Source organism: Triticum aestivum, chromosome 4A, assembly GCF_018294505.1.
Source record: "Triticum aestivum cultivar Chinese Spring chromosome 4A, IWGSC CS RefSeq v2.1, whole genome shotgun sequence".
Classification (NCBI taxonomy): domain Eukaryota; kingdom Viridiplantae; phylum Streptophyta; class Magnoliopsida; order Poales; family Poaceae; genus Triticum; species Triticum aestivum.
Window position 1 is genome coordinate 117189177 of NC_057803.1, and position 12087 is coordinate 117201263.

The following is a 12087-nucleotide window of genomic DNA, read 5'->3' on the forward strand; positions in this document are numbered from 1 at the left end:
TTTTATCCAAATTAGTACAAGTATATATTTTGCTACGCAGATTAGTAGAATAAAATAAGATTCTAGAATTAAGCATGTTGAACAATATAATTGCATCGTAAGTCAGTTTATACGGTTTTTCCTGGCTACACTCAAAGAGAAGACTACACTACAACCCCGCAAAAAAAGAAGACTACACTACAAGCCTATATTACTGCATTAATAAATAATTGCTGATTTTATTTAAATGAGAATATTTTCCTGCGATTACTCTATGAAGCAACATAACCACTATTGTGTCTCACTTTTGAAAATATAATTTGAGCGACATCAAACATTGTGTATCCATTTGATTTATATTTTTAAAAACAATTTTTTTTATATTATCTGAATCTCACCTGGTTTACGTTTGAGACGTGCGTTGCACGTGCATGCTTACTAGTCAAGGGAAATGAGCCTCGGTATTCGAGATTGATGCTTTTTTTGTGTGCTTAGTTGCAAAGCCCACTAACTATGACCAAGCACAAAAGCCCATTTAGATAGCTGGGGCCGAATGGAGGGTAAGCCCGTGATACGTTGCTACAGCGTGTCAGTGAAACCCATCTCGGGTCCATTCGCATCGTTCTCCCGAAACCCAGCGCCCAACGCCGCCACTCCTCCGCCGCCGCGTAACCGGAGAGATGTCGAGGCTTGCGGCCGCCGCCCTCCGCGGCGCCCTCACCGCCTCTGGGGCGCGCTCGTGCTCGATCTCAGTGGCATTTCCCTCTGCATCCTCTCGTCTCTTCTCAACCGACGCATCCGGCGCCGTAGCGGGATCACAGGACGACTCATCGTCCGGCGAAGGTAGCTCCCGCATCCCTGTGCTGTGATTCTCGTGAACTTGTGGGTATTCTCTCGTATGCTAGTCTGTTTATTCTTCTCCGGCGAGGTCTAGCCGTTTAGGGTTTAATATTCTGTTCCGCTTTAGAAGGAGTGGCGGAATGTAGGATGACGGACCATGTAGTTCATTGAGGTATGGTGGAACTCTGTTCTGACGGAGTTCATATTTTTGTAATCTGTTGCGAGCATCTGAATTTAGGGTGTCAAACGTTTGGAATGCGAATCAGAAATCCTAAAATACGAGATAGTGCTGTAATCTTACTGAGAACATTAGTTGGTTATTCGTGCCGTGTGAAAATCAGTAGTTGTTTTCGATTGAGAGGGATTAGGCCCAGTCCTCCCTTTGATTGTGATTGGAAAGGAGGTATTGGGTTGGATTACAGTGCATACAGACAAGTCTGCAAGGATGACCATTTTATCTCCTTAAGTTATGATCATGATACCGAGTCAATTCAAGGTTCTTATTTGTAGCTTTATGCCTTTTATGATTCCTGTATGTGACTTTCGAGACATTATTTTTTGGATCTTTTTGTTTCTGCTGAAGAGAAGATTGTTTTCACATTCTTGAACTGATGTAAATATCAACTGAAAAGGTCATTTGCCTTTCTCATGTACATTATTATAACTGAGTGGTCCTTCCCATGAGATCTTGAGGATGATTTACTGTTTATCTGCTGTTAGATTGAGTGTTCTTCGTTTGGGGGCTACTCCACTATCCTATTGATACCCGGAGCTAGTTGTACACTATGTGATTTGTACTGTCTTTTTGGCAGTAGTTATGCTGTTTTGCACTATGTGGAATCTTTAGAGTAATTTTTTTTCCATGGTGTAATATCTTTGCAAACTTTGTGATTCTTATATTTGAATACCATCATGGTGTACATTTCAGTAACACTTCTACTGCAACAGGCCATACCTATGGAAGGTTCTACACTAATATTTCTGGTGTCGGCCGTCTTGGCAAGAACATGCTGAAGACTGACATTATCCATTACCTTGACCAATGTGAACTGTCACTGGATGATGTGAAGATTGATTACAACAAGGGGTTTTATCCCATGGGCGCGTACGGTTTATTTTCTGCTCCCTAATTCATCTATGTATCTTGTTTTTACTTGAGCTTTTGGCTGCATATGCATGAGTGGTTTCTTCTAATGTGTATTACTGAAGTCAGTAATGCTCAGGAGTCTACAATTGGGTTTAGCAGCTCCTTTCAAAAGAAATAGCCTTTTAGGATAGCAGTTGACATGTGATCCTTGTTTTGTGGTTAAGGCATGAATATTATCATAAGTATTTAGAAGCCTTGTCTATACTTAATAGACTAACTTGTTTCCAAGTCCTTTCATGATCTTTTCATGCAGTATGCTAAAGTAATTGTTTATTTATGTTCTGTGTGCTAGCATGGCATTCACATTTCACTTTTCTGTGTTGCTCGAAATGCAGGAAACATAGTTTCTTCTTATTAATGTCCCTTCGTGACACTAACCAAGCCAGTCTTAACACACATAACTCATTTCCTCGTATATAAATATCCATCTTTATTAAATGCATGGCATGTCATGTTTAATTGCTCTGTCATTTTAAAATTGTTATGGGTTTGCAGCTAAATATAGTGTTCTCTTACTGATTTATTAATGTGATTATCAATGTGATTTTGATCAGATTATTGAAGTTTCCTTCGGTGGAATCATTTGAGAAAGCAGTCAGGCAAACAATTCAGGGTCGCATGTACAGGCTTGAGAGGGTAAGGCGACACTCTTTTTATCAGTTATCTCATTTGGTATTAGTAATTTCCAGTACACTGATATGTATTTTATTTGGATATAACAGGTGAGTCCTGATGAGTGGGAACACAAGATATCTTTGAATGGAAAAGCTGTAAGTGATAGATTTGCTTTTAAAGTTTGGTATGTGTTACAACTATTGACCATGCAAATCCCAATAAATGCAATAAGGAGAAGAAGCCCTCTTTTTTTTTCTTTCAATTTCCAGTTTAATTGATGCTAATGTTATTGAGATCCATAATGCAGCTATTGATGTTTTCTAGTTGATTTACTTTGTTTTTGCTGTTTGGGTCTATTCAGGTACTGTTGCAAGGAGTCCCTCGAAACGCTCAAGTTGATGACATAGAACGTTTCTTGTGCGGCACTAACTATGAAGCTCCTCCATTTGAAAACTCTATCAGGTAATACTTTTGGGCGGCGGTCCTTGTTAGCCAGGATGTGATTAAGTCCATTCATCCTTGTCTGATTCCACCAATGGCTTGTGCAGAGCTGGGGTCCCCGAGCCTGTAAGAATGGTGCTGGTAAAGTTCGGCTCGAGGACTGATGCAACCAATGCCTTCATTGCTAAAAACAAGGGTTTCTGTCTGAACAATCCTGTTACCATGCGGGTTATTCAGTAATCTATCAGGTCTTATCATGTGTGTGTCACCTCCTTCCAATCAACCTAGGATCTGAAGCCCATCGGCGCATGTGATAGAGATGTGTACGCTCCATTCAACCTGATTTATTATGGGTTTTCTCTGCCACTTTATTGTACCATTTTCGTTGTCAACCTGGACCTTGTGCTCGTGCTTAGGTTGCAGGTTTTCCTGCGACGACAGAAGTAGCTAAACGAGTTAATCTAATAAATGTTAATACACACCACTTTCTTGCTGGCACCATGGTTGTATCATTATGTTGCTTAAGTTGCTGTAGAAAACCAAAAGTTGCAGCCATTGCAGCTGGATTTCTGGTGCGTTTGAACTGCGTATTGCTTAAAAATACACGCATTGTTGGGCTGGGAAAATTTTGAGGTTGTTGCATCATCCATTTGGTTCTAGATGCTGATATCCTGGGCATTAACGTGCGTATGCTGTGCTGAGAAGATATGTGGAGAATGAATGCAAAGAAATATGTTCTTCATTGGCTCTCAGTATTAGTACAACGAACGTTATGAAACGGAAACGACTGGTAATAGTAGGAGCGTCTGTGACTGGCAACAACTTGGCACCCAGGCAAAGGCAATTTGTTGTTTATTCGATGCAACTTATTTGCGTTATAGTACATAGCAATTTATTGCGCTCGCAGCATGCATTGGCGATGCTTCATCAGTCATCAGCCGATCCAAATCCAAGAGAAAACCCTTATATCTGCACGTAAAAACATCAGCACTCCATCAGTAAAACAGCAGATGTCACCATGACTTGTTTAGTCCTGCAAGTAATATTACCTCCATCCCGGATTACTTGGACGGAGGGAGTACTACTACAACTACTTCCTTAACGAGATCGGGGCGAAATCCCTTTATAATCATAAAAAGAACATGTAAAAAAAAGTAGTCCTATGATATGACTAAAAAAACACTGGTGGATGAGCAGGTTAAACCTCCTCTCACACCACTAGCATAGTGTACTTTACTTGGTTAAGGCAAGACTTCCATAAACATTTTATGTGATACTACAAAATCATAATTAGTACAACTCTCTTCTTAAATGTAAGATGTTTTGGCAGTTTAATTTAAACTGCCAAAACATCTTATATTAATGAACGGAGGGTGTAGTAAGTACTTTCAAATAAGAGTCGAATGATCTCTATTTGGTGTGCCATGCTAAAACTACATACTAGTAAAAGCATTTCTATCATTCTTAACCAATCAAAATCCTTAGCTTGTATGTCTGGACTGAGCTGGTATTTCAGGCGTGAGATCATCATCTTTATAGCATTGACACATAGTTAATCGTTGCTAGAACGCCTTACCCCGAGCTTCTTCTTTGTGAGAGCAAGCAGTTCTTGAGGGTCGTGCTTGGTCTGCGCATACGCCGCAATTCCATTCATTTCCTACACATGTTTCCAGTTCTCATGAGTAAGTTCCTATACATAGACACTCAAAGATGCGAAAATTACATATGGAGCTGGGGCTCCATGGAGCTCTTAATTCAAAAAACAATTTTTGAAGTTTAAAAAGTTTCAGGAAAAATACACATGTACGCGGAGATGTACTCTACATGTTTGTACATATTCATCAAATGTGTCAAAGATTTGAGCTACCAAAAAAGAATGAAAATTGTTGATTTTTAGCACATGCATTATTCACTATCAAATCCATGATTTTTTTGAAGCTCACATCTTAACGTATTTCATCATGAAAATTTAAAAACATGTAAGACTACATCCCTATGTGCGTCAAAACGGTACACTCCTGAAAGATGTCGTGTTCTTGCTACCTTGATGAATCTCTGCATGTTAGGCCTTCCTGCCGTGGTATCGTAGTTCTTTATGTTGGCAAAGAATACTTGGAATCCATCAACAAATGGTGCATATGCGATGTCCACCTGTTTCCAGTTCCAAACGACGTTAGTTCTTTAAATTGCCAAATTCTAGCTGATATAAGGGACCGAGGATGGTCTGTGCAAAATTACCAGACTGAACTGGCCGAGAAAGAAAGGCCCATCATCAAATTTTGAAAGGGAGGTTTCTATTTTGTCCAGAGCAGCTTCTATTGACCAGCAACGAATCACATGTTAGTAATCAGCATGAATATATATTTACAGTTGAATTTCGACGAGTGTTCTTAGCTCTTGCCAGCATCAGCAGTCACTGCCCCCTTGGCGGTCAATGCCGACATCATCGCTTGATTGAAGGTGTCTGAATAAGCCAGCAGTTCTTCTGCAAGCCCTTGCTTTTCAGGATCCTAAGGTTCATCAATATTTTTATAAGAATCATGAGGTTGCCAATGACCAATGGGTAGTGCATGCTATTGCAGCCTTTAAAGACAAAATGAACTCACATCAGGACTCAATTTGGGGCCTTCGAAATTGCTGTCTATATACTTGATCAAATCCAAACTCTCTCCTGTCATTTTGTTGTTGTGCTCTAGGCAGGGTACCTTGTCGGGGGGAAAAGGAACATCTTAACACTCGATAAAAGAATGTTAGGAGTACTTTGACAATCTAAATAGGAGACGCCATGTATTTTAGTCTAGCCATACCTGATTCTTGGGGTAAATCTTTCTGAGCCACGCTGGCCTATCCGCCAAATCGATGGGGACAAGCAAGATCTTGTGCTGCAAACCCTGGTACCGTAAACAAATCGAATTACAAAAATCACAACATGGAGTGAACCTAACCAAAGAAGACAACTCATCTGGAGAGAAACAGAGCATCGATCATCGGAAGATGAGCTCGATCGGTTGGTACCTTGCAGTTCCTCGCGATCCATGCTCGCTGCGCATATGGGCAAACGTACGCCATGTACAACCTGTAATCCCAGCTTCTCACACATGAGCACAGAGATATGTCAAAACGAACATGAACATGTAGATATCGGTGCCCGCAAAGAGGAACATGCAGAGATGTTGAGTGAGCTTAGGGTGCTACATGTTTGAGGAAAGGAAGTTTCGGAGAAGAAAGCAAAGTAGTACGTACTCCCTCCGTTCGGAATTACTTGTCTCGGAAATGGATGTATCTAAAACTAAAATACGTCTAGATACATCTATTTCTGCGACAAGTAATTCTGAACGGAGGGAGTAGTAAGCAGACGACCTGGTTGCGCCATCGTAGAGAGGTGGCTGCTGGCAAGCGGGTGTCAAGGTAGGCGGGAGAGCTTCCCCTGCAAACCTACAGATTTTTCATAGAGCGATCAGCGAGCAAGCGATCATGGAGTAGAAAATCCATCTAGTGATCACGCGCGGCAGCAGAGTAATTTTAAGCAGGGAAGGAACTTTGCAGTACTTGCTTGCTGGAGACGCTGCCATTGCGACCTGCAGCTAGTGATCAAGGAGCTCGAGACGCACAAAATGTACTAGTATACATTTTTGTAAGCGTATATAAAGCACTTCCACTGTGCGGACTGGTAAACGGAAGTAGGGCTGATGGAGAAGTACGAAGAAAACTTTGAGGGAGCACAGACGTCAGCTGTGACGGCCGAGCTAGCGTGGAAGAAGAAGAAGAAGAAGAAGAAGCGAGCGGTAATGGCTGAAGCCATGTCACGGCGGTTGGTGCCACGATATAGGCTGCACATTCGCCGGAGACAATTAGTCGGCATCGTACTATCGGATGGTTGAAAACATGCCGAGGACACTGACTTTAACTCGTTTGGACAGTGACTTTGGTCCGCAGCTCTTCGTTATCTCCCTGGAGCTCGTTGAACGTACACGCCAAGCATTTCACATTTCAATTAGGAGCCTCGTACTGGGAAGAAACTACGAGGTACCGACATAGAGCGATTAGGACAGGTTCGTGGCATCACCATTATCAGATATGAACTGATTAAGTACGCATTCCCACCACGCCCGAGCGAACGCATGAATGATGAATCTGTATGTAGTCGATACTGCTAGCAACCCCTTAATATGTATGATCAGCACACGTGTGGTGTGGACAACTAAAATTGATAGGAGTAAGAAAGGAGCACCGGTTCATTAAGAAAAGTTCACGAGCATTCAGCACAACTCAGAATGATCATCCTTTACGAGACAATAAAAGTTTACAATAAGACCCAGTTTGTCTGTTTATTCTCTATATAAAAGCATGGCCTATATGCATGGCATGCATCTTTTATTCAAAATATATTGCAACACCCCCGAGTCTAAATCTGCTATTCTGCAGCGATTCCCTGGCATGCATATTTGGTTATCCTTGGTCACATCTTCAAGCAATCTGAAAAGTTAAAATTAGCGTGTAAGTTTTTATCGGGATTGGAAGATAACACGAACCGATGCCGAGATATAAGGAAACATCGTACCCCAAACTTCTCCTTCATTTGATCAAGTAGAAACTGTGGGTCCAATTTGGTCTGTGTATATGCGTCGACCTTGTTCACTTCCTGTAACATGCCGAATTGGAGAACTGACATGAGATTGAGTTGCATCAGAGTGTACTAGGGGTATGTTACACTATACAGTCTTGTCAGAACAACTCTTCCAAACAATGTGAATAATCTCATCTAGCATCAACCTGAATTACTTACCTCAATGAATTTGTGCAGGTTGGGCCTTCCCTTGGCAAGATCATCCTTCTTGATACCAGAATAGAATATCTGAAACCTTTCGATGAATGGTACATACGCAATGTCCACCTAAAAAAAATCACAACAAACTACAGTTCTTTTCATAATTCTACCAAATTTGGGCACGGCTAAGGGAAAAGGAAAGGATTCCCAGGTGGAGTGACATACCAAACTGAATTGGTCAAGGAAGAATGGGCCATCGCTGAACTTCAAGGCAGCTTCTATTTTATCCACAGCAGCAGCTAATGGAAGACATGACATGAGTAAATTAAATTATGAGTATAAAATGCAAAAAAAAAAAATCTCAAACAAATATTGGTGTGCTCCTTTTACCGGCTTCATTTGACACATCTCCCTTGGAGCGTAAGCATGAGAAAAATGCACTATTAAACCCATCGCTGAACGCAAGCAGTTCCTCAGCAAACTGCTTCTTTGCAGAATCCTACCAATTTATATGAACGCAAACTTTAATACCACCGACAAAATTTTGCACCGTTTAACAAACATTGCACATATGAAGACTGATTGGATATATCTGCCTTACATCAGGCAGCAATGCTGGGCCATCAAAATTGCTGTCAATGTACTTGACCAAATCCAAGCTCTCTCCTTTCACCTGGTTGTTATGCTCCAGGGCAGGCACCTGCCAGATTATAAAGGAAGCGTGCATGAATGAACAGAAATGATAAACTGCAGTAAAAGATTCTTCTTGTACATACAGGTGAGAAGTAAAAGAGATCAATCATACTACCTTGTTCTCCGGGTAAACTTTCTCCTTGTACCAAGCTGGCCTGTCCGCCAGATCTATGGCGACTACCTTGATCTTGTCCTGTAAACCCTGGACAAAATAATACAGAAAGAAGATTCAACTTAGCATAGGACCACTGAAGGCATACAAAAAGAACTAGCACGAGCTAACAAGATACAAGACCGCTGAGCTGAAAGTATGGGCTGCGTCTGTGAATCAAAGAACACTCCCACTAGCACTACCTTGCAGTTCCTGGCAATCCAAGCGCGCTGCGCGTACGGACAGTGATATGCAAGATACAGCCTACACCAAGCAAATAAAATACCAAATCACCCCTTGATCTGTGCAGAACTGGAAAGTTGTAATCAAGAATACAAGATACACCTGCAGTGCAATTTGGTTTCTTGCTGTGTGGTTAGATTTTACCTGGTGGTGCCGTCGAAGAGCGGAGGGGGCTCGGAGGCGGAGGTCAGTGGAGGGGGGAGATCTTCCTTCGGGGAGCTGCGCATATGTTAAATTACAGAAAGGCACACGACGTTAGGAAATCGAGTAATTTAGTCGAGATCCGGAACGGCCAGAGCGCCAGGCTACATCACTGCACAAACAAAGATACTGTGCCTTGCTGCTTCGCTCACTCACATGATCGGTGGAACGGCGGTTGCCATGGCGACGGTTCGGGAGGAATGTCCCGGCGGTGCTGGGGGACGGGAAGGTGAGAATGGGAGATCGAGGAGGAGGCAGGCGTCGGCAATGGTGACGGGCAGCAAGGCAAGGGGAGGCGGGCGAGTGCAATTATTCACGGCAGAGCAGGCATCAGCAGAAATGTAGACCCGGGCAACGTGTTTCACGTGGATGGCATCTGCACGCCGTGCCGTACACTGAGGTGAGGTCCCAGGGAACCGATGCAAGCTGCTGGTAACTGATGAAGCTGCAAAAGGGATTGGTCACCCACTCCCGTGTGGTAGTGTCTACACGGATTACTCAACCTCAACCTTTTTTTACCCGGAAAAAACAAATGTACATATATTTTTTTGCGGGTGAAATAATTGTATTACTCAACTCACCAAGTCCTTACAATTATGAGCAGCTAGCACGACAGACTCATCAGGGCCAGAACCTACCCAAGTCATGGTTCTCCGTTCAGTATGAGCAAAATTAGCTAGACTATCACTAACTCTATTTTGTGAGCGAGCTACATAGTAATACAACATTCACGAAGATTCATAAAATACCTAATCTCCTTGATAAATGAAGTAAAGATCGATCTATCTGTTTCCTTCGCCTGGATAAGCTTGACTGCAACAATTGAATCCATCTCAATGATAATTGGAAAATCACTTCTCTGAATGGCAAACGAAAGGCTCTCCATGCAAGCACACAATTCCGCTTCGAGTGCATCTCTACAACAAAATAGTTGTATGTGGGAAGAAAAGATAATACATCTCTGAGCACTATACCTGCTCCAGCTAAGCCGTCCTCAACTCCTCATCATATGATCCATCAGTATTTAATATGACCCAACCAGTTTGAGGCAAAATCCACTTAGCAGGTGTCGGAGACGTAATCACATGTGGTCGAACCAGAAGTTTATCATATGTGACAATTTGCTTCCCTTTATTGGAATCGGGTGATAGGTCCAACTTAAGGTCGATCAACGAATCTAGATAACTAACAAGAAAACGATTGGAGGCTTCCATAGGCGGTGGCGGCTTGTGATGAATGACCTCATTACGGATATGCCACGCTCGCCAAAGTGTCATCAGCACCATACTTTGCCCAATGTCAGAAAGGGGTTCTAAAACATAGAGTAGCCATTCACTTCCATTGTTCTTGATAGAGGCTAGGTTCGGCATAGTCCAAACATTAGACATGGTATTCCATAACTCACGTGATAGAGGGCAGCGGCATAAGGAATGAAAATTGTCCTCCGGTACAGCGGAGCATCTCGAGCATAAATCATCAATCTCCAATCCCCTGGTAAACCTCTTTTGCCAAGTAGGGCGCGAGTTAGTGGCCACTCTCCACGCAAAATTCTGTACTGTCGGAGGTACATCACATGACCAGATCAACTTCCAACAACTCCTACTCCCATCAGGTCTAGAACTAGAGTCAGTGGACGCCTCTGTGTGTGCCTCATCGAAAGCCAAATTGTAAGCACTCTTGACCGAGAAAATTCTGTAGTTACCTGGACCCCAAGCGATCGTGTCCTCCTCTAACCTTGGAGAGGCTCAAATTTTGAGGATTTTAGAAACATTTGCAGGCAAAAAATATTTCTGAAGTAGTCCATGATCCATGCCCCGTTATCATTGAGCAGTTCAGACACAAAACATATTCGACATCTACCCTACACCATGATGGGCCTATATGAGAAAGGCCTCGGGGGAACCCTAGCTCCCTCCGCCGCCGGCCCTCCTTCACCCTCCCCCCCCTCGCCGCTGCCGAGGGACACAGCCGGGTAAAGCCCGGGCAGTGCCGGTGGTGGCGGGGCCTCTCCCTGGCGCGTCTCTCTCTCTCCCCTGGCGGCGGCGTGAGTTCTTCCGGTGGCGGCTTGGCGGCGTGGCGCGGCGGAGCTCCGGCGATGACTCGGTCCTACGGCGGGGTGGAGGGCAGGGCACCGTCCGTGGTGCCGCCTCCGCGGCGGCTGCGGCTTGGGGCCCTTGACCCCGATCCATCTGGTGGTGCTTGGGTCTGGGCCATGGCGGCTAGCGAGGCATGGTGTTCGTCGGGGCTTGTCGGCCTCTAGGCACCATGGGGGTGCCGGTGGCGACGCATGCCCGGCGTGGTGACGCTGGTGGACGTGGTGGTCATCTTCTTCCAGAGATGGCCGGCCAGAGGCTTGGTGATCGGATCTCGAGATCCATCATCTAGTCTCGGCTGCGAGTAGGGGAGACATGGTTGCCGGTGAAAACCGAGCCGACGGCAGGCGATGGCGGCGTTCTCGCCGTTACCTTGATGGAGGCATCGTCGTGTAACTACTGTCGACCCACTCGTGCTGCTCCGGGGGAAACCCTAGAATCTGGTGTTCCAGATCGGACGATGGCGGCACTGCGGTGTCGTTTCTCTTTTGGGAGCATCATTTGTGGAGCAGCGCTGGAAGTCAGAGGCAGGAGGTGGAGCGGCTTCGTCTTGCACGGAGCTTCGGTGGAGATGTCAAGTCATGCCTGACCGACAGGTGCTACGCTTTTGTCATACCTGGTCGGCAGGTGCTACGCACGACAGATTTTCCAAGGACTTCAAGCTGTGTCGGCTGGTGGTACTTGGTAGCATGGCGCTGAGGTGTATTAGTGGCAACCGCGACGTGCTCAGCTGTTTGCGTGCAGGAAGGAGGTGCCGTTGGGCGCCGTGGTGGCGTCGACGATAGCTAGACTGAGCAAGGTTGATGCATCAGTACAGTTCTGAAGATGGAGTGGTGGCAGTTGGCGGTGGCGGCCTCTGAGAGCACGCCAGACCAGTGTGTGCCCCAGACCCGGCAAGTGACTAAGTTGGGGTTTC

General features: G+C 44.4%; 3 protein-coding genes across 4 annotated transcripts; 1 reads left to right on the plus strand and 2 right to left on the minus strand.

Annotated features, from left to right (window-relative positions):
* Positions 1-546: 546 nt before the first annotated feature.
* LOC123085510 (uncharacterized) lies at positions 547-3520 on the plus strand. Its single transcript, XM_044507156.1, has 6 exons — positions 547-822; positions 1768-1924; positions 2521-2602; positions 2689-2736; positions 2943-3043; positions 3130-3520. The coding sequence occupies exons 1-6, from the start codon at positions 660-662 to the stop codon at positions 3260-3262; spliced, it is 684 nt and encodes a 227-aa protein (XP_044363091.1). The 5' UTR covers positions 547-659; the 3' UTR covers positions 3263-3520.
* A 339-nt stretch (positions 3521-3859) lies between these two features.
* On the minus strand, positions 3860-6801 carry LOC123085509 (protein IN2-1 homolog B). The gene is made up of 10 exons (XM_044507155.1): positions 6572-6801; positions 6383-6457; positions 6038-6098; positions 5830-5913; positions 5629-5727; positions 5424-5532; positions 5261-5337; positions 5066-5173; positions 4599-4679; positions 3860-3991 (listed from the first exon to the last, which is right to left on the minus strand). The coding sequence occupies exons 1-10, from the start codon at positions 6592-6594 to the stop codon at positions 3986-3988; spliced, it is 723 nt and encodes a 240-aa protein (XP_044363090.1). The 5' UTR covers positions 6595-6801; the 3' UTR covers positions 3860-3985.
* A 479-nt stretch (positions 6802-7280) lies between these two features.
* LOC123085511 (protein IN2-1 homolog B) lies at positions 7281-9488 on the minus strand. 2 transcript variants are annotated; one of them, XR_006439801.1, is made up of 10 exons: positions 9235-9488; positions 9022-9096; positions 8838-8898; positions 8599-8685; positions 8392-8490; positions 8181-8289; positions 8016-8089; positions 7809-7936; positions 7584-7664; positions 7281-7498 (listed from the first exon to the last, which is right to left on the minus strand). XR_006439801.1 is itself a non-coding variant. In XM_044507157.1 (10 exons), exons 1-10 carry the CDS (start codon positions 9258-9260, stop codon positions 7490-7492), a joined length of 729 nt encoding a protein of 242 aa, XP_044363092.1. In that variant the 5' UTR covers positions 9261-9487; the 3' UTR covers positions 7281-7489. The 2 variants fall into 2 exon arrangements, 1 of the variants encoding a protein (XP_044363092.1); XM_044507157.1 differs by having other exon boundaries at positions 7809-7916; positions 9235-9487.
* Between the last annotated feature and the right edge of the window lie 2599 nt (positions 9489-12087).